Here is a 23,114-nt window from a genome sequence, read left to right as displayed (position 1 = left end):
AGTACATCCCTCACATTTTTGTAAATATATCGTTTCATGGGACAACACTGAAGATATGACACTTTGATACAATCCTTGATACAATCTAAAGTAGTCAGTGTACAGTTTATAACAGTGTAAATTTGGTGTCATCTAAATAATTCAGTATACAGCCATTATTGTCAAAACCACTGGCAACAAAAGTGAGTACACCCATGTGAAAATGGCTACATTGTGCCCAATTAGCCACTTTTCCTCTGCAGTGTCATGTGACTCATTAGTGTTACAAAGGTGTCCGGTGTGAATGGTGAGTGTTAAATTTGGTGTTATCACTCACACACTTTCTCATACTGGTCACTTGATGTTCAACATGGCATACAATTCTCTGAGGATCTGAAGAAAAAAAAGTATTGTTGCTCTACATAAAGATGGCTTAGGCTCTAAGAAGATTGTCAGCACCCTGAAATTGAGCTACAGCATGGTGGCAAAGACCATACAGAGGTTTAACAAAACTGGTTTCACTCAGAACAGGCCTCACCATGGTCGACCAAAGATGATAAGTGCACATGCTCAGCGTGGTTGTCTTTACAAAATAGAAGTACGAGTGCGGCCAGCATTGCTGCAGAGGATACAGAAGTGGGGAGAAGGGGTTAGCCTATCAGTATTTTCACAATATGCGGCACACTGTAACAAATTGGTCTGCATGGCTGTGATGCCACAAGGAATCCTCTTCTAAAGATGATGCCGAAGAAAGACTGCAAACAGTATAATAAACACAAGCAGACAAAGGACATGGATTACTGGAGCCATGTTATATAGTATCGAGACCAAACTAATCTTATCTTGTTCAGATGTTGTCAAGCGTGTGTGTGGTGACAACCAGATGAGGAGTATAAAGACAAGCGTGTTTTGCCTATAGTCAAGCATAAAGGTGGAAATGTCAAGTTTTGGAGCTGCATGAGTGATGCCGGCTGTGGGGAGCTACAGTTAATTGAGGAAACCATGAATGCCGACATGTACAGTGACATACTGGAGCGGAGCATGATCCCCTCCTTTCAGAAACTGGGCTGGAGGGTAGTATTTCAACATGGTAATGACCCCAAACACCTCCAAGACTACCACTGGTAAAGAAACTGAGGGTAAAGGTGCTGGACTGACCAAGCATGTCTCCAGACCTAAACCCTACTGAGCACATATGGGGCATGCTCAAACGGAATGTGAAGATGTGTGAGGTCGCAGCTCCACCAGCTCAGTGATGCCATCATGGAGAAGTGGAAAAGGCCTCCAGTGGCTCCTGTGAAGCTCTAGTGACCTCCATGCCCAAGAGAGTTAGGCAGTGCTTGTAAATAATGGTGGCCACACAAAATATTGACACTTTGGGCACAATTTGGCCATTTTTACTTAGGGGTGTACTCACTTTTATTGCCAGTGGTCTACACATTAGTGGTTGTGTGTTCAGTTATTTAGAGGACACCAAATTTACACTGTTATACTAGCTGTACACTTTACATTGTATCAAGTTGTCATATCTTCAGTGTTGTCCGATGAACAGATAAAATATTTATGTGAGAGGTGTACTTCTTGTGACAAACTGTATATATTAGAAAATATAGAAAATGGAACTAATTCAGCAAAAAAAACCCCTTCATACTAAAGTTAAAGTGGTTGTCCGATACCTAAAACGCCATTAATAAATATCTATTTTTAACTCTTAACCACTTTTGTACCTTGCTTTATTTAGAATGACCCTACTCTTCATCCTATATGTGCTTTTTGACTTATTGCAAAGTTCTTTTTTGAGGGATCAGGGTGCAGCGCTGCAGTCACTTACCATAGTTTCTATTATCGCCGCTCTCTGATGATACAAACACTCCTCTCGGAAGAAGGGGATATTGTACCGCAAAGTGGCCGTCGGTCATCCTACCTGGTCCCCCTCAATCTCTTTTCTGTGCTGGGGTAAGTTATCTCTCAAGGCCTTGTGTTTCTTTATGTTACGCGGTATTGACACTGGTCACTATTTTGATTGCATTTTTATGCATATTGGCACTTTATCCTCACCCCACTGAGTTAGGTGTTTTTCCTAGCAGTGGTTTAATGGCCCTCTAAGATACCTGATACCTTTACCCCCTGTTGTGTCCCAGACAATTATAAATTCTATTTGGTCTATTATTGTAGAGACACTCACATTGGCACATTACCGATATTTTAATATACTCATATGTTGTAATTTCTCTTGGTGATTCGTGGGATCATTGTGTCCTTTATCCTATGCAATTTTTATGTCCCTATATGATGTCGTTATTATACTAAATAAAATATATTTCTTATTGCATTTTAAACTCCTCTTCTCAGTGTGGTTTCGCTTTTTGATGATGTCTGGAATCAATAGCGCTGAAAGGCTGTGGTAAAGGTGACACAAAACTGGCCAACAGCTTGATTGACAAACAGGACACCATCAATAGGCAGTGAACAAAATAATGTGAGTGGCACCAGGGCTGCCCCGGATGAAGATTCATTTCAGGGAGGCGATAGTAGAAGCTGTGGAGCAATGCTGCTGTCACTAACACTGAAGAAGCACGCAATCATGGCTCTCATAAATACTAGGTTTACATGATCTTGGGTCTCTTTTTCTAGTTACTAGGGCTGAGCGGTTCCAGACTGTAAAAGTCCAGATCCGCGCGGCTGCAGGCTGAGAATAACAGCCCCCAGCTGGCTTTACCTTGGCTGGGGAAAAAAAAACCCGCATGCAGTCTCTCTTAGGCCAGAGTCACACTTGCGAGGGATTGCATGAGTCTGACATCGCATCACCGGCACAGCCGCACAGACAGACAGAAGCGTGCATGTGTTTCTAGGTTTTTATGCAGGCTCATTTTCGGAGAGTGGCAGGCCATGCCGGGTGATGTCATGCCAGACTTGTACGAGTCTGACATCGCATCACCGGCACTGCCGTACACTCTTCTGACAGGAGCATGCATGTGTTTCTGTCTACATGTATGCTCACCATACTGATTCACAGACACTTGCACTGCTTTCCCCACCCACCGGCCGTTCTGGCGCCTGTGATTGGTTGCAGTCAGTTGACACGCTGACACTGAGGGTGGGGCGTGTCTAACTGCAACCAATTACACGTGCCGGTGGGCGGGCAAAACAGTGAATATTGAATTGTCGGCTCCGGAAGGGAAAAGCGTGATCTGGAAGAGTTTGCCGCCATGACACAGCCTGGGTGAGTACAGCGCGCGCGCTCCTACCCTCCTATCCTTCCACCAACGTTTTTAATCTCCGGATTCTGGTACCCATTGATTTATATGGGCACCGATTCCGGAGCGGATGGATTTTTTTTGTTTTCTTTTTAAATTGAGCAGTGATCTGCCGGTCCCAGTTTTTTGCCAGTCCGATCAGCTATACTAGTTACATATTTAATTAACTCAAAACTGAATACATCTAGAAAAAAAAAGAAAGAAAAAAAAGCTTTTGATTTCAATGACCGCCATGAGAATAAAAACATCTTATTGTACCGCCCAAGGAGCAGGCAAACTACTCGGATCCGGGGTTTGCCGTGGCTCGAGGGTCCCCGGACCCGGGGCTCAGCGGCCACTCAATTAAAAGGGGAAATATTTACAAGGTAGAGTTCGTGACGCCACCCATGGTTCGCGGTAAGGGGAGTACAGTCGCTGCCGATGGGAGTTCCCGGGGGAGACTGAGTGGGGCAGCCAGATGGTGATCCCTCCATGGGTAGGGGAGGCTCCGGGACTCTGGATGGTAGTTGGTGGATAGTGTTGTGCAGGCTATGCAGGACACAGGGAGGAGCAGTGTACTCACTCAGGCTGTGAAGATGTTGTTGAAATCATTAAGCAGACTCTGACACAGGAGTAAACCAAGTCTCTGGGTGCCGCTGCCACTCTGGGGAGCCCGTCCGGGTGTCCGTCCCCACTGGTATTGCTTAGTGGTCCGGAGCCTGCCTCCATGCACAATTGTGTAGGTGTTCCTGGGTGACCCTTCGGCCTTAAGCTATCAGGGTCCTGCTCCCTATATTGAAATAGTGGAGCTGTGCTCTCGATGGCTGACACTTGAGATTTTAGTGGGCTGCATAAGCTGGAAAACCCTATCCCCCTCGTTGTGTTGATGCCTTTGACTTAGTTTTTGGGAACTTAGTCTTAGGGAAAGTTCATAAAGAGACTATACTCCACAGGTGAATTATCAGGTTGCGTGAAGCTACTCCCTGATCTAGAGTTCTGTACCCCGCCATGCTCGATACCGGTGCAGTTACTGGACTTTCTGGTGCCGACCGTTCTGCAAAACTAAGTCAGTATACCCATTTCCAATAACTTTCAACCAAGTCGCCAACTCACCTGGTCCCGGACCACCGTCTGCGACCCAACCAAGGTCACACAAGGAGCTATAAGTCCCCCAGCTCCTCACTCTCTGAGGGTTACTACTCAACTGACTTCCTCCCTCCCACCAGTCTGCCTGACCCCTAGGCAGGTGGACCTTTTCCAGCTAGACCACCCACTGGTGTGCCTGACAGGGTGTGGTGTGAAGTGTGATTAGGATTTGAGGACTGATGGAAGCAATACCAGCAGTTAGGATCGCAGAACCATGGAGGGCGAGTTCTGCACCATAAGAAACAGGGGTGCAGTTCCCTGTGACACCCTGATAGAAAAATACACCTAACCCCTAGATATACAGTTTATATTTCATTTTACTAACATTTCTTAATCAGAGATTGTCACTGTCTTGTGCTTGCTGGTCCAAGCTCGCTGATTAGCAGCTCTCTGTCAAAGTACTTTGTGTACAGAGAGCTAACAATCAGGTCTCAACAGATTAGGGTACCCACACATCAGCGTTTTTCTGCCGCACTCGCAGAACCGGCATAAGGGCAGTACAGTACATTAAAGTTCACTGGCAAGCTCCGGGCACATAGGGTCATGTGACAGCATGTGACCGGGGCTTGCCGCACTGTCTGTGAACTGTAAAGTACTGTACTGCCCTTATGCCGGATCTGCGAGTGCGGCAGAAAAACGCTGATGTGTGAGTACTCTTAGCTCTGCTAAAATCTGAAGCAGAGAGAACTTTGGATCTGTCACAACTACTGCAACTGATTCCAACTAGGTGATACCTCATTGGAATCAGGGTCTCACCCCCTATATCATGCTGATATCATATGCATAGCAAAAGTCTTCTGACAGATTCCCTTTAAGGGCTCTTTTCCATCTGCGATTTTCTGCCGCAAGTGCGATCTGAGAGAAAAAAATAGTATTGCACTCGCACCAGTGTTAATCAATGAAGCAGTTTCATTTGTCTGTTTTTTCTCCACACAAATCGTTCTCTCGGTACAAACGCAGCATGCTGCGTTTTGTACCGAGTCTCAGTTCTCGCACCCCCATGCAAGCCAATAGGAGCGAAAAACCCCCCCAAAAACAAATGCACTACAAATGGCATACGCATGTCATACAGATGGCATACGCATGTCACACGGATCCTTGGTGTTAAAAACTATAGACTTAAATAGCACTCACATGACACTCATGTCATACGAATGCTAGGTGAGGAAAAAAAACAAACCGCACACCATATACATGACACTCACTCCACTTTACTGGGCGAGTATCGCGTATCGCAGTGCTTATTTAATCGCAGATGGAAAAGAGCCCTAAAGCTTTGTCTAGCAACATTTCTAATATTCGTATAAAAAACAAAAACTGAAATTTTTTTTACACATACTACAAAAGCACACAGTATATGAACTTTTAGATTTTATTTTTCAGTTTCCTTTTTTTTTTCATGGTATAAAATAAAATATGCCTTTTAATACATATATGTATCACACAATTTCAGAATTGCTGTATGTTAGATATTCTGCTATACTTTACAATATTCAGATTATTTTCAGTATCTTTCAAAAATATCCACTCAGCAGCCCATATATGTGCCTACGCAGGTACACATATACAAATCTTAACATTTAGTTGTGAGCAGGATTTTCCTGAAACACTATACAGAGTTTGTGCTGGTTCATGATCAGTGCAAGCTGCTTTATGGCACAATTCGACATACAATATTATCTACAGATTGACCGATACTCACACGGCAATTAGAAAGAATGCACACAGTACAAATGAGATTTTAGGCAAACTAAGTCAGTGTGCTCATTATATGACATCGCATCCAATGACAAAAACAAAAAAGTGGCAAGAAGGGCTTTTAGATTGTGTTGATATGCTACACATAGGCATTCGCGGCTTAGAATAAAATCTTGGAAGATAAGTTTACGTTTACAAAATGTAATGGACATAAAAGTGCATTTTATAACCACCCAATCTGGATGGGCTCTGTTCTACCATGCCCCCCCCCTCTATATTCAGGATAGCTCCGAAAATACAAATGCTAAATGTGTCCATATGCGCAAAGGCCAAAAGTATGAGTATAGCTGATAGGTAAAGAAAAAAAAAAGTGGGAGGGAAAATAGGATTTGAAGACTATGCTATTCTATGCAGCAAACACTTTATTTTTACATCGAAGTCTATAGTTGACAGATGCGGTTTGGTGTCCGAGATGTTTTTTGTTTTTCATTTCCTCCTCCTTGTCTTCCAAGACTAATACGCATTTAATTTTTCCATCAACATTGCGGTATGAGAACTTTTTTTTTTTGTGGGAGGAGCTTTAGTTTTGAATTACAATTACAATTGGTCATATAATATATTAAAACAAATTTAAATTGTGAGAAAAAAAAAAAAAGAAAACAGCAATTTGGTTGTTCTTTTAAGGTATGGGGTGTTGTCTTTACACCATTTAATTTGTGGCATAAAATACCTGGTCAATTTTTTTGTTATGCTACTTTATAATAAAAAACAAAAAAAACAAAAAAAAACCCCAAGAAAACAAAAATTGCCAAACTATATTTTAATTGATACAGCTTTATCATGCCATCTTTTTTTAGGCGTAAGGCGAGAATAACACTTGCGCAAGACTCGGCAAGTCTCGCATCTGCATCACTCGACATGGCCGCACACTTGCTGGACAGGAGCGGGTCAGCTGCACAGAAATACATGCAGCTGACCTGCTCCTGTCCAGCAAGTGTGCGGCCATGTTGGGTGATGCCGATGTGAGACTTGCAGAGTCTTACGTAAGTGTGATTCTGGCCTAAGCTGTAGAGTTTTTTTACGTTCTCTCTCTACCATTTTGAGTCTATGCGACTGATCTTTATTTCCATTTTTGGGGGGGGAAGTGAAGACAAAAGACCCCAAAATAATTCTGCCATTTAGATTTTCTTACAGTTTCAACGGACAATGTAATTAAAATTTGTGATATTTTATTAGTTCTCATAAAACATACAGCAATACTAAATGTTAATTTTTCTATATTTAGGTTTATCCTATGAAAAGGAGCAGTGAGGTGGGGTTGGGATGATGGCTGGTCCCCCGTCCTATTTTAACCTCTTAAATGCTGTTGCAACATCTGAAAAGGGTAAAAACTGTTGCGTTTGGAGCTAGCACTGATTGCTGCAGTTACTCAAGTGCTGCCTGTATTACACTACGAACCAGCTCCATGCGCTAAATCCGCAAATTAGATTTTGCCAAAGGGTTAAAGGCCATGTTAAAAAATTGTGAACAATGTATCTGTTAAATGGATCCCTCCCATATTAGTCTATTGGTGATGATTACCACACTAAAGCCTGCTTTACACGCTGCAATGTATCTTACGATGTGTCGGCGGGGTCACGTCGTAAGTGACGCACATCCGGCATCGTAAGGTACATTGCAGTGTGTGACAGGTACGTGCAATTGCGATTGAACATTAAAACGTGCATCACATACACATCGTACCTTTCTCTAGAATTGCACGTCAGATTGTTCGTACCCGGGGTAGCACACATTGCAGTGTGTGACACCCCGGGAACGATGAACAGATCTTACCTACGTCCTGCGACTCCCGGCCCACACTGCGGAAGGAAGGAGGTGGGCGGGATGTTTACGTCCCGCTCAGCTCCGCCCCTCCACTTCTATTGGCCGGCTGCCTCGTGACATCGATGTTACGCCAAACGTCCCTCCCACTCCAGGAAGTGGACGTTCGCCGCCCACATCGAGGTCGTATGGAAGGTAAGTACGTGTGACGGGGGTTAATCGTTTGTGCGGCACGTTCAACAAATTGAACATGCCACACATACGATGGGGGCGTTGCAAATCGCATACGATATCGTATACGAAATTGCAACGTGTAAAGCAGGCTTTAGGCATCTGTCACATCGAAGTTTTACAGGGTGTGTGTTAAAGGCAAAACAAAAAACATTGTAAACCCAACCTTTCATGTATTGTGAAGCAACAAGCTTAAACTTTTATTTAGAATATTTTTCACCAGTGTTAGCATCAGAATATGAGAATGCATTACACTTTTAAAAAAAAAGTTAACAAAAACAAAACAAAAAAGCAGCAAGACGTACCAAGTAAATTTCTAATGAGGAGAAAAAGGTTGATAGCAGCAAACCAACATTTATACGAAGTTGTATATATAACTTTAATATGAAAGACTGCTCCAAAATATCAGTGACATAGATAGGACAGCTCCAGTCACATCAGCACATACCTACTTGGACAAATACATGATCGGAAGGAATTTTTCACATGTTAAAGAGAATCTGTCATCAGGATCAGGCATGATAAAATAAAGGCGCTGTTATGCTGATTTATTATGTACCTTCACTGTAGAAATCCACAGCCTAGTTATTCCTTAATTACCATTAGATGTTTACGTGCAATGGGCTGTTCATGCATTGGGGCAGGACTGTGTGTGGGGTCTTCATCTCTGCTACAGCCTCTCAGCTGCCTCTGGTCTAAGTATCTTCATGCAGCCTTAAATTTTGGCCCGATGCAGTCCTTACCCGTGGGCGGAGCTTGCGCAGATCGATCTAGTTGCAGGAATCAGTAAAATTGCACTGTGGCGGCGCATGCGCACAATAATCTCCCAGCAGGCTTCAGGAGAAAGGCACTTGCGCAGAATGAGATCTGGGCTCATTATTGAGCCCAGATCTCAATCTGCGCATGTGGCACCATTAACCTGAAGCCTGCTGGGAGATTAATCTGTGCATGTGCCACCAGAGAGCCATTTTACCGACACCTGCAACTAGATCGATGAGAAAGCGTTGCCCATGGCGCCGAGGCACAGTTTTAAACAGCATGAAGATACTTAGACCAGAAGCTAAAAACACTAAAAACACAACACACTCAGTGACATATACATGTGCAGTTTGCCATATTATGCCTATCCGCCCTATGCTCATTGGTATCTGTGGGCCATGCATTTATACAATTTCTTTTATATGCTGCCCCATTTGTTGTTTTCCTTTTTTCCCTTTCACCTCCTTGTTATGCACTTTTTTTCACTCCCCCTTTTATATTTGACTTATTTTTTGTCCCCATGTTTGTTACATTTGTTATTTCTCCTTCTTTATCTCTATCTTGAATTATGGTCTATTTTCCATATATAAGTCTATTTTTCCTCTGTTATTTATGCATGTGACCTGCACTTATGCGCGTCTTTTTGTAACATCTCGCCTGTTCATCCACTATGCGAGTGTGGTCTCTTTAAGCTGGCACATCTTCTATACTGCATGTGCTACGTTCTCTAAGATGGTGATAAGCCTATTTCGGACTTTCCACGCATGCGCGGAATTTCCACGCATGCGCGGACTTTCCAAGATGGCTGCGCCCATCTTTCATTATTACAGCTGCTGTAATACGCACTTCTCCAGCTTCTTAGCCGGTCCGGACCACCATCTACTCTCCGCACAGGTTATTTACTTTTACTTCATTGTATTAGGCATATATACTTCACTTTCTTGTTCCCTTTCTGGTTAGCTGAGCCCACACTTGCCCTAAGGAAGCTGCCGTTGCGGCGATACGTGTGGGTCTCTCCCACGGGATCCTTGTTCCCACTTCCTCCCCCCGTCTTGCCTGCTGCAATTTTGTCTGCTCCGGCTCATCTATGGAGAATTGTCATTACAGACTCATTTGAGTATGCTGAGAACTCTTCTCTTCTTATTTCTGGTGGCTTTCATCAGTACACATTAGATTCTATAGGATCTTTTGTATTATTTCGACCTATAGCCATCTAAGTTTTACATATGCACAGTATATTACCTTGTTGATGGGTGTTGGTTATTAATTTAATTGGTGCATATAGACACCAGATTGCAATAGCGCCGATTACTGTTATTTACGTATATTATAACTATGTGCTTTTTTCATGTAATTTTATTGCACAATTGTTTTTGCTTATATTGCCTAATTATGGGCTGTGTAGGGGGTATCTTGCCGTGTCACTGAGTGTGTTGTGTTTTTAACCTTTTTTTGCTACAATAAAGGATTGCCTTTTATATTTTATTATATTGTGGTTATGCTCCCCATTCTTTATGCAGTTCTATACTACATTGTTCTTGCAGTTGTTTGATGCATGGGTGAGCACCCATCCATTATAAATATCTTTGGTGGTACACCCGCTCTTGTCTTTTGTACTTAGACTAGCAGCAACTGAGAGGCTGTGACAGAGTTGAAGAACCTACCGACAGTCCTGCCCTGATGCATGAACAGCTCATTGCACCAAAAGTTCTAATGGTCATTAAAGAATTACCAGGCTGCGGATTTATACAGTGAAGGAACCTAATAAAACAGCAGAACAGAGATTTTACGCCCATACCTTTAAATTATCGTGCCTGATCATGATGACAGGTTCTCTTTAAGGCAGCTGACTAGAGACATAACATCAGCAGCTTCACTCGCCTCCACATGCAGAGGTGAGTGGTGCCGGATAATCCTTTTACAAGCTACATACCATTCTACTGAAGCTATCCATTATTCCAACCACCCTCCCCTTGAAATGTTCTGTTATTTATGAAAAATTCTTTAAAAAATATTTTTAAAGCACACAAAGGATGTTGTATGTATAAAAATAGAGTATAAAATTGTCAAGGATGCAATCTTTAGAGAGAACAACTGATATGTAACAACAAAACACAGCTTTTACAGGAATTACAAGTTTGTATTTTGCAGAGCAACTAAGATTAGCGAGCACTGAGCCTACTGCTGAGCAGATTTCCTCTTCCAACACCGCGGAAGGCTAAAAGAGGAAGAAATGCAGAACACGGAAGGGCTAAGGCTTGTGTGAAATGTGAATATTCAAATGGCAGTCTACTCAGGAGATATATTTAAAATGTAAGAATCAGTGGCAAGAACATTTAGATCAATGACATAACATTTTCATATTAACTTCTCAGTCTACATATCCTTTAGGCTTTTGACTTCATTGGCTCAATTCCAATGCATGCTCACGGTCATTAGCGACCTTATTCATTAATGCATTTGCACTTTTTTGTTAAGTTTTTAGTGTTTTACACTTTTCGTTTTTTTGTTGCACCAAATTCACCTCTCCACTTACACTTTTTCCAAAGTTTACTTTACGGGTTTAAGGAGTTTAAGGATTGCAGATTGTGACATTTCAAAAGGTTTTGAATAATGAATGGGGTGAAAACAAAGTTTGTCATAAATGTACTTTGGTTCCCTCTGGAGTGATGTTATGTACAACATAGTTTGGTGCATTTTTAACACTAAAAAGAACCAAAAAAAATATAAGACAAATATAAAGGCCATTTTTAACTATGTTCAAAATGTAAAAACCACTTGCGCCATTTTGAAAAATTTGGCATAAAAAAACCCTAATGAAAACAAGACAAAAAACAAGACAAAAAAAAAAGGGACTTAAAAAATGCCAGTAGTAAATCGTGGCCTTCTTAATTGCAAGAAAGGTCCAAGACTGGGTTCATGTGTGGAGCAGTAGTATGCCATGTGGCCAAAACCTCAATATTTAATGAGTTTTTTCAGCAGATACATGTAAAGCACATAAAAATATGCTTCACCTGTACTTGCCATGGATGGGTGGCATTTTGCAATACACACCATGCACTTGCATAGCACACTACCACAACCTTTCAACACAGCCCAACTGGATTATAACCCGTTGACCCTCTCCTAATGCCTCAAAGATGGATTAAATTTAAAGACATTTATTTGATCTTAAAAAGAAGTAGTCTCACTGTTACATATGCTCCATTAGGGCAGACCGATGTCATATGGGGCTCCATTTATGAGCCAAAGTGAAATTCCAGTGACTCCTACCATCTCAGGCGCAGCCCCACATTATTAAATGTGCAGCCACTTATTAGAATAGTTGTAATACTAAGTTGCTTCAAAGTAATGGTAACTTATTCCTGTGACATAAGTTCTTTTCTGAAGCCAAACCTCCGTTGATCTGCAGATAGCCCGGCCAGCCTATTGGCGATATTAAACCACCCCTTTAAAGCAACCCAAGCTCTTAAGTGGTTTTGCATCAATAAGAAAATAATGAATGTGACTGAAAAAAAAAGGTTAAGAGCTTTAGTAAATTTTTGGAACAGCAAGAGATGGGTAAAGTACTTAATAATACCTGGCCCTAAAGATAAAGCTTAGCACAGCTGTGTTACTAAGAACATGTAGACCGACACAAAGCAATCCACTACAGGCAGATATGGCAATCATGTCTGGGTTTCTCAACTCCAGTCCTCAAGTACCATCAATGCTAGTAAAAAGTTTCTTTTAAGGTGCTTGTCTAGTTTAGAAAACCAACACAACCAGTTAGGGAAGTCTAAATTTTTAAAGAATGCTGTAAAAGTTTACATGCCGTTTACAGCCAGCTGTCTCTTATTTCAAAGTATGTTTTTTGTTTTGAAATGTTAGTTTAAGCGCTTAGCTTTATCATTAGTGTGTCTGAGGAGGACATGAACTGTAGTCCGATGAATAGTGATCTTTATTTTTCTACGCATTTCGGGAAAAATGTCTTCAGGATATATCAGATTTTTTTTTATCCTGAAGGAGACAGTCTACGAAACGCATAGAAGAAGAAAAAAAAAAAATCACTATTCATTTATCCTGTCTGGTCTATTGCTGTGGCAGCGCGGTGCTTAACCCCTTCAGCTGTTCATCTACGATTAATTATGAACAATTTGTCATATAGAGACTGATTATGTAAGGGCAGATAATTATGATAAGGTCTTGATGGGCCTGTTTTAGTTGTAAGAATAATGCATTGCATAGAGAGTTCAGCGAGTACCTAACTATTCGTACTCGCTATACTCATAACAAATACTGTCTAATACTCGTATATTCATTCCGAATAGTGTGTGCAATGCAAGTCAATGGGGAAAACTCGCAATGTAACGAGTAACCCAAATGCCGTATTATTCGCACTAAAAGTACGGCATTCGGGTTACTCATAACTTTGCCAATTTTGCATTGCACATGCTATTTGGAATGAATAGGCGAGTATTAGACAGTATTCGTTATGAGTATAGCGAGTACGAATAGTTAGGTACTCGCTCATCTCTAATTGCATATATCAGTTCTCATTTTTTTACCACTGAGGGGGAGGGGGCATAGTTGGGTGTACCTACCAATAGACCTCAGGTATGAAACAAATAGAAGACTATTCCCTTTGTGGAAATATCCCTGTGAACATAACGGTTTGATGCTACGATGGTGAAAATACACAACATCAATCTTTACAATGCTAGATAAGTAATACGATGTGATTGCATTCTTTCTAAGTTTTGACCAAAATGCTGTTCAGATTAGTGACCTGTAATGAAGGTCACCGGTGCCTCCTTTGTGGCAAGATCCAATAACTTGACCTATCGAAGGTTTTTGAGAACTGTAGTTGAGAAAAAAAAATAAATAAAAATAAAATAAACTTCTAAAAACAGATATATGCATAACCAGTGAACGTCAGCAGTTCCATACATCCGTGCTGTTCTACGCACATTCATAGAGCTTCATTAAAGCACAAAACGCAATGGTTTCTGAAGGCTTGGACAAGTCGTGGACTGACACACAAGTGTGACTACACTCGCCAGGAACAGCCTACCTTCTTTGGTACTCTACTACACTTTATTTTTTATTAAAACACATGAAAAAGAGAAATGTGCCAATGAAAATAAGCAAATGTATTTACAAATGTAAAATTATAATACATTAAAATCTACCTATTGGGTGCGACCTTTTTTTTTTTTCTTCCATAAAGTATTATGCACATCTTTTTGTATATTTGTTCCAGACTTCTTTAAATTCAATCAGAACCCTGCTTATCTTTACAAAATGTATAATTCCACTCCCCTACCTCGCTTATCACTTACAGTATATATATCAAGTAGACGTGGGTATATTTGATAATTTATACTAGTTTTTTCTTTTTTTTTTTGAATATTAAAAAAAAGCAACCTCACAAAAATAATACATTATGTACAGCTTTTATCTAGATATAAAAGGCTATGCAATTACTCCCATCCCAAATTATAATGCTCTGGTAGTGTAACCTACTATACGCATATATATATATTTATTTAAATATAAGTAATAAGCCACATCTCACCATATCACCAATTTGACATACATTATATACAGCAAAATTATTACATCAAGATGATGATGCGTTGATAAGTAGAAGGGCTTGTTATTTTCCACATTGTTGGTAAAGCGGGCGGCTTGTAATATTGCTGTAGCTTTGTGTGGTTTCCAGTAAGGGTTTTTCTATAGGATTTTGCCTTAGTCAGAGGTTATATGATCAAACATAGGGTAGGATGCCGTACTGAAGGATGGCCATCACTCCAGCGCTAAAGAGCCCAGCCACGGGCACCGTCACAAACCAGGCCAGGAAGATGTTCCTAAAGAGGCGCCAGTCTACAGCTTTACGGGAGCGGATCCAGCCCACTGACACCACCGATCCAACCTTTTGTTATTGGACGTGAAAGAAAAAAAATAAAAACAATACTTAGGATATTCATGTAAAAGAACACAAACAGATCCAGAATGTTAAATGTTGGTAGTACAATTACAGTTGTTTTCTCAATGAATAGTTAAAATAACCGCGGTTTCTTCTACAGCTTTAATACCAATGGGTATGCAAATGAAAATCAAATTCTGAAATAAAGTGATGTTCAGCATCTATTAGGCTAATGATTGGATGTTGAGAGCATTGGTGCTAACTAATGACGAGCCTACAAGAAACATTGGAGGTTTATGTTAAGCATTGGTTAGATATTAATAATGGAAAAGGAGAAGAAGCAGTTATGGAATGAATTAGTGACCAGTGAGAAGCATCAATATAGCGATCGGAGGAGAACTACACATTGGATCACTTTGACTTCAGTCGATTATACATGACATGTAATGAGCATGCTCAGAAATTAAGATTTGGGATCTCTGCTCAAGCCACAGCCACTTCTAGCCTTGTAAAAATAAAAAAAAAAAAAAAAAACCAAAAATATACCGTATGAAAAAAATCAGAAAATATTTAAAACAGGTGGTTCACTACCATGTTTCCCCGATAGTAAGACACCCCCGATAGTAAGACGTAGTGGGGGTTTGGGGGGGGGGGGGGTCGGCTAATGTAAGACGTACCCCGAAAGTAAGACGTAGTAAAAATGTATTTATTTTTTTTCCCTCTTTACAGTACAGTTACAGCGGCCGAGCGCTCAGCTGAGCGCCCTAACATGCCGGCGGCCGAGCGCTCAGCTGAGCACCCTGACATGCCGCCGGCATGTGACAGCTCTCAGCTGAGAGCCCTGACATGCCGGCGGCAAAGCGCTCAGCTGAGCGCCCTGACATGCCGCCGGCAAAGCACTCAGCTGAGCGCCCTAACATGCCGGCGGCCGAGCGCTCAGCTGAGCACCCTAACATGCCGCCGGCATGTGACAGCTCTCAGCTGAGAGCCCTGACATGCCGCCGGCAAAGCGCTCAGCTGAGAGCTGACACATGCCGGCGGTCGGGCGCTCAGCTGAGCGCTCGGCTACCGAGAAATGTTGAAATGTTGCAGTAATGTTGTCCGTGGTCCATCAGGACCATGGACAACATACAAAATCACACAGCCTCAGTGCCCTCATGTGTAGCCGCTGGTGGTTAACTTTCCTTAACTTGCGGTACACTTAGGGTGCAATCGCGGCAAGTCCCCATACGGTACATTGCATGGAGACTTGCTGCGATTGCTGTGGGATTTTTTCCAATATAAGACATACCCCGAAAGTAAGACATAGTGGCACTTTTGGGGGTAAAAAGAAAGTAAGACACTGTGTTACTTTCGGGGAAACACGGTACTCAGCATTAGTGGCCACATCGCTGTAAAACTCATAGGGAAGGCTTTTGTCAAATACCTTGTGTAGTACATTCTGCCTCTAAGCAGTGCTATTGCGGTCCACTCATCCACATCAAGTGATCCCCAGGCTCCGTGACCTCTGGGATCTAGTGATGTCGGGTCATCTTTCAGTTGACCCGACATGCCTGAGGCGGGCCCCAGTGTACCCGAGCGACTGGTCTCTGGGCAGAGTTTTGCCGCTCGTCACAGCCCTGCATTGCTCCTGCTTGCAACGTTCTGCAGCGGAGAGCGTGCATGAGATGCTGGGCTGTGACGAGCGGTGAAACTCCGCTCACAGCTCAGTCGCTCAGGCTGAAGCCAGGCTCGGGGTAATGTCAGGTCAACTGGAAGTTGACGTGATACCATTGGATCTCAGAGGTCACGGAGCCCAGGGGTCACAAGAAGGGGGTGAGTGGACCGCAATAGCACCGCTCAGAGGTAGAATGTACTACCAAAGGTATATGACAAAAGCCTTCCCTATGAGTTTTTTACAGCGATGTGGCCACTAAGGCTGAGTAGCGAACCACCTCTTTAAAGTTGTATATTGTGTGCTGCACGTCATCTCTGCAGCTCAGTGTTCTAAAACCAGCAGGACAAATACACTGCGGGACAGAGACTGAACTTCGTGGCAGTGTTATTTATTAGTATACACATGTCAAAGTAAAGTTTCCTAAAAGGTCAGGAACCCCCTGAATTTGGCATGTTGTCACAAATAACTATTAACCAAATGTACGGTAAATTGCAGATTAATGTGCATCACCGCAAGGCCCTTGATATTAAAGCGTTAGCCTTCACAAAAAAAAATGTCCCTTCATGACCTTCACTTGCAAACAAGATTTTAGGAAGCTAAAAGAAGCAAATATAACATTTACACTCAAGATTTTACTAAAGGTAGTTGGTTCCATTGAATTTCTAGTAAATTTATGGAGGGTCCCCAAAGTACCCAAAGTCATCTACCAAGGCACGTTAAAGGGTCGATATTGACTTTTAGGAATGCTACATTTAATAGACAGCAAAAGAGTTAGGTAATGTGCACACACTGCAAATTTTATGCGTTTTTTTTGGTGCAGATGTCACAAAATTGCATGTCTATCCCTATGCCAGCAAAGTCAATGGGAATTCTTAAGTGTAATGCACATTGCTTATTTTTCCGCTTACAGATTTGGTGCAGAAAAAAAAAAATGTAGCATGTCAATTACAGCAGTTTTTCCACTCCAAATGCATGAAAAATGCATTGAAAAAGCGCATCAAAACCAAGTCAAATGTGCATTTTTTTTCTGCCATGAGATGCAGATTTGATGCACAAATGTCTGCAACCAAATACTCAGCGTGTGCACATAGAGTTAGTCTTATTCCTCTCTGTGTGCATATATGTTTATTTAAAATTCCAGAGGATCATTGCATGGCCTAATTGTCTCCTTACAAGAACTTGGCACTCTGCGTAAAGGAAAAATGTTCTCCCTTAGAACCCTTGTTAGAGGCCTCTCACCTAGACAAATTAGATCTCTACGCCTTGCAATGATAAGAGGCAAATGTCCCACAAAACATTTGTCAGAAATGGGCGAATAGTGAAATATTTAGGTTTGGCTTATACTATCTGAATAGAGAGTACTATTCCAGTATTCATCACTGTGACAGAATAATCCTTCTTCGATATCACACAATCAACAGAGCGAGAGATGAGTGAACAATCCAAAGCATATTTATTCCATGCAGTACAGAATGACCATCAAATAATCCACCACACAGAGGGTAAAATATTTTAGTAATGGCCTAAATGTCCTGGGGATGAGTCACAATCCTCCAGCAGTCCTTTTCCAGGGAAATCAGGGTGTCTCAGACTCTCTGGGGTGTCAGCCTCTCCTCAGAGGATCAATCTTGCTTCTCTTTTGTAAGTCTGACCCAGAATCACTAATCCCCCCCGGTAAGTAGAGTTTAGGTGGATTCCCGGCCCCCTCCTCAACACCTAGGGAAAGAAGCGCTTCAAGAAGCTATAACCCTGCAGATAGGATAAACAGTACATCGAATAGGCAGACCACTATGCCCAAAACATGAAAACACATAAAATGGTACATGACCCACAATATCCCACCATCACAATCACTAATAACGAACCTAATGCAAGTCAATGGGGAACCTCAGCATTTTTCTGGGAAATCTTTAAGAAAAATGCTCGGGTTCCCCTTTGACTTGCATGAGATTAGTTATTTAAGACAAATACTAGAATAGTACTAAGTATTCGGATCGCATAAACTGAACTCGAATATTTCACTAATCGCCCATCTCTAGTATCTGCAAATAAAGTGTCTGGTTTGGCTTCTTTTCCTAAAGCTGGGTTCATACATAGCGACAGCGACAACGACGTAGCTGTTACGTCACCATTTTCTGTGACGTAACAGCGACCTTGTAAGTCGCTGTTATGATCGCTGCTTAGCTGTCAAACACAGCAGACGCAGCAGCGATCATAACGGCACTTGTCGTTGTGGAAGCGATGCTGCGCTTGGTAACTAAGGTAAATATTGGGTAACCAACCAAAGTGCTTCTCTGGTTACCCGATATTTACCTTGGTTACAAGCGCACAACGCTTAGCGCTGGCTCCCTGCACTCATAGACACAGTACACATCGGGTTAATAAGCAAACCTTTGCTTATTTCCCGATGTGTACTCTGGCTGTGTGCAGGAAGCCGGCACTGGCAGCGTGAGAGCGGCGGACGCTGTAACTAAAGTAAATATCGGGTAACCAAGGAAAGGGCTTCTTGGTTACCCGATGTTTACCGTGGTTACAGCTTACCGCAGGCTTCCAGATGCCGGCTCCCTGCTCGCTTCAGTTCGTCGCTCTCTCGCTGTCACACATAGCGATGTGTGCTTCACAGCGGGAGAGCAACGAGCAAAAAATGAAGCAGGACATTCAGCAACGAGCGGCGACCTCACAGCAGGGGCCAGGTCGTTGCTGGATGCCACACACGGCGACAGCGACGGGACATCGCTGCTACGTCACAGAAAATGGTGACGTAACAGCAACGTCGTTGTCGCTATGTGTGAACCCAGCTTAAGTCATGTGGCAAGGTCTGTTAAAGGGTTGATGTTGACTTTTAGGATTGATATATCCAATAGGTGGCATTAAAGTTCAAGTTCTTTTGCTCTCTGAAGAGGCTATTTGCATAGGGTAATTTATGAAACGATAGTGACACAAACCCTTTTTTCACAGTTAAGTGGAATAAATAGTAATTTGGTTTATGCTTTAGTATCAATAGCTTTCAAATTAATGCCAAGTGGGAGATATTGTCAATATTCTATCACAGATTTATCGAGCAAGCAATATCAATGTAACAACACTGAAGTCAAAAGATAATGTGACTATTGTATCATATTCTGATTGTGGCACAGAAAGACAAATTTTCGATTGTACCACTGCAAACCCAATACCTTGCAATGAGTGGAGCTTATGGGTATACCAACATTAGAGGCAAATAATACAGTTAGCCCAGACATTACTTCAACGCAAAATCCACTGTGGGGAAAGAACAACAGAAGACAGTTTGAAGGGTGAAAAACTTGCATGAAACCACAAGCCGTGCACAGAGGAGAGTGGATGGTAGATGGCGGGATAGGATGAGGCTTTGTGAGTGACTTGCTTTAGATCAATTTTTAGTGGCACTAGTGGACCTATCTATAGAAGGCATAAGGCTCCAAGTATTATTCAAACCTGTTAGTATACCATAACAAAGGCATATTTTATATAGCAGATCACAGGGTTCTCAGAACATAGGTTTCCTAATGGGAACGATGGGAAAACAATTTCCCATATGGAGTAGTGAGCATGTCTTTAGTAGACACATAGCGTAATCTGTGCCAGTAAACATTGATCTGAACCAAAGGTAAAGCAACTGGATAGCCTTGACTACCCCAAATGCAGTCACGTGCAAAGGGCATACCTTGCAGTGTGTGGTACTGATAGGGAGTCCAATATTGGAAGCTACCACAACTGTGAACGCCGAAGCCAACTCAATAGTGAATCCACTGCGGGAAGTATAAGAAAACACTTGATAGTCACAATTGTAACACTGTCACCCAGCGTGCAGGGCAACACAAAATCTTACCAGAAAAGCCTTCATCGTCTGCTCCAGTGACCGGCAGACAGCATGCAATCATATACTTCATGAAAGATAAGACTGAGAAACAGCGACTTCATGCTTTTCACTTACAAGGCTATTACATTTTACTAGTATTTCATGAGAACATACTTAAATATTGAGCTCTATGAGAAATAAAACATTTTACCGAACCTCATCCTTTTGTATTAAACCTAACCGTTAGGGGTTTGATTGCTTTGGTATTGTAAAGATTTGGAGACTGCTAATGTTAACCCAGAGATCTTGTGCGTATAATCATTAATAATGATAGTTGTCCGCTCTACGGAGTCAACTAAAAATGTTCTATTTTGCAGGGGACTATAAGGCCTAAGCCACACGGCGAGAAAAACAGTGCGAGTGGAGTGCGATAAAACATCGCATTCCCCTCGGACCAATTCTAGCCTGTGTGTCAGCACACATGAGCGATTATTTTCACAGCCCTAATCGGACTGAGAAAACAATCGCAGCATGCATGCAATGCGATTGTAATGCGAGACTCTTTCTCTCGCACCCATTCAAGTGAATAGGGCGAGAGAAAAAAAAAAAAAAAAAAAAAAAAAAAAAAAAAAAAAAATCGCACTGCACTCGCGGTACACCGGTGTACCGCTAGTGCAGTGCGAGAATGGCAATAGCCGGCTACGCAGGAGAGAAGGAGAGAAATCCCTCCCTCCCCTCCTGAGTGCCAGCCCGCCCCCCGCAGCTGAGGTCTGCTCGCACGAACGGACCTCAGTTGCAAGGACACACGCATGACACTCGGCTCTGCTGTACTGCCAGCACGAGCAGAGTGTCATGCAAGTGGATCGCAGTAGTCCCAGTGTGGCCCCAGCCCAAGACTCACTAGCTTTCCTGGGTCGCTCTGAACTTAGTTGCTGGAAACTAATTACGATTGTGATCAGAAGTTGGGGATAATTCAAACACTATAAAAAACTACATTACTTTTTGATGTCCATTCTGTCAACTTCTTAGACTGTGGGCTTAAGAGAAGGACAGGGTCCAGTACAACTGACCACAAAAGTGTCAAACATTGAGACGGGAAGGTACTCCAATCCATGACTGAAGAGCAATTCTTACACTTGTGCACGGCAGCTGAAAGATGCCTCAATTTCATTAGGTCATGTGCACATGTTGCGTATTTGGTGCGTTCTTTTTTGCTTAACCCCTTCACCCTGGGGCGATTTTCCATTTGTTTCCTCCCCTTCTTCCAAGAGCAACAACTTTTTTATTTTTCCATCAATATAGCCATATGAGGGCTGTTTTTTTGTGGGACGAGTTGTACTTTTGAACTACACCATTCATTCAGCCATATATTGTACAGGAAAACAAGGGGAAAAAAATTCCAAGTGTGGTGAAATTGCAAAAAAATAAATAAATAAATAAATAAATAAATAATTGCAGGATTTTTTTTGTTTGTTTTTTATTTACCATGTAGACTGTGTGGTAAAACTGACTGGCAGTATGAATCCTCAGGTCATTATGAGTTCATAGGCACCAAACATGTGTAGTTTTACTTTGATGTAAGGGTGGAAAAAAATGCTGAAGTTTGGATATAATAAAAAAAAAAAAAAAAGTGCTTTTGTCGCCATTTTCCGAGACCCTCAGCGACTTTAATTTTTTGGGATCTGGGGTTTGCATCTTGAGCTGTCATTTTTAATTACACCATTCTTGCAGAGATACGAGGTTTTCTTCGCCTGTTATTGCATTTAATGCAATCTCGTGGCGACCAAAAAAACAATTCTGAAGTTTTTATTTTTTTTCTTGCTACACTGTTTGCCGATCAGATTAATTGATTTTATATTTTGATAGATCGGGCATTTCTGAAGCCGGCAATACCAAATATGTTTATTTATTACTGCTTTAGTTACAGTGGCGCATGATTTGAACTTTTAGGTTTTGTTTCTTTTCATGCATCTTTTAAAACTTTATTTTTTTACATTTTTTTAAATAATTTTACCAGTCTCCCTAGTGGACTTTATGCCTACACAGTCTGATAGTTTCTCTTGATCAGAGCAGTGCTTCAGCATTGTGCCCTGTGATTGTGTCATGGGTCCGCCTATGGCGGCGGGGAACAGCGCGATCCCCCCAGAGGGCGTTTGAGCTAAGGCTTGACCCGCGCCTGATACCTGAGCATGTCTGCTGATCAGATCAGCAGATGTGCGCGGAATAATGCGGGCTCACCGGGCAAACAAGCATTTAAAAAGGGACAGACAACCAAGGATGAATCAATACATCCTTTGTCGTAAAATGGTTAAGTATGTGTAAGCAAAATCCAGGAGTGGGTAAAAAAATGCAGAAGTGGTGCCTGAGTTTCTATTATACTTTTCCTCTGATTGTTCCACTCCTGGGTTTTGGCTTACAAATACTTAGCTACTAAAGCTAAAAATCTCACCAAATACTCAATGTGTGCACGTGGCCTTAAAATGCTCCTGTCTCAATGAACTCAGTATCTTACACCAATGATGTTTGGAGTACAAAATGCCAGTCTTGTTGTATCCGCACCTTTTTGATTTTTGGAGGCACGAGAAGCCTCGAGTACACTTCTGTCATGTCTTTTTTTTTTTTTTAGCTCTACTGGTGGCCAACATATAGTCATTAGTACAGTACCCACAATATTGAACAATATTAAATCTTTGTGATACAGCTTTGAGGCATCGTGGCAATAATGGTATGGGCTCTGTTACTATAGGATCTACTGCCTGTGGTTTCCAATATGGTTGTGTTCTTACACATTCCCAGGCAGTAGGGCATACTGTGGATTTCCATTTCTCGAACACATCCTAAAACCAGTACAGATCTTTG

The 23,114-nt window shown here is 41.9% G+C and overlaps 1 protein-coding gene across 5 annotated transcripts in view; it reads right to left on the bottom strand.

The window, feature by feature from the left end:
* Positions 1-13,341: 13,341 nt before the first annotated feature.
* SLC20A2 (solute carrier family 20 member 2) overlaps positions 13,342-23,114 on the bottom strand; it is a 122,614-nt gene continuing 112,841 nt past the window's right edge. For 4 of the 5 annotated variants that reach the window (XM_075352429.1, XM_075352428.1, XM_075352431.1 and 1 more), the window contains exons 10-11: positions 20,121-20,205; positions 13,342-14,784 (exon numbers count right to left, since the gene is read on the bottom strand). In XM_075352429.1, the coding sequence (XP_075208544.1) occupies positions 14,620-14,784; positions 20,121-20,205 (250 nt within the window). In that variant the 3' untranslated portion in view covers positions 13,342-14,619. Of the gene's footprint in view, positions 14,785-19,611; positions 19,697-20,120; positions 20,206-23,114 lie in introns of all 5 variants that reach the window. The other variant, XM_075352433.1, reaches the window with a different exon arrangement.

This window comes from Anomaloglossus baeobatrachus, chromosome 1, assembly GCF_048569485.1.
Source record: "Anomaloglossus baeobatrachus isolate aAnoBae1 chromosome 1, aAnoBae1.hap1, whole genome shotgun sequence".
NCBI lineage: Eukaryota > Metazoa > Chordata > Amphibia > Anura > Aromobatidae > Anomaloglossus > Anomaloglossus baeobatrachus.
This window is presented reverse-complemented; position numbering and strand designations above follow the sequence as displayed.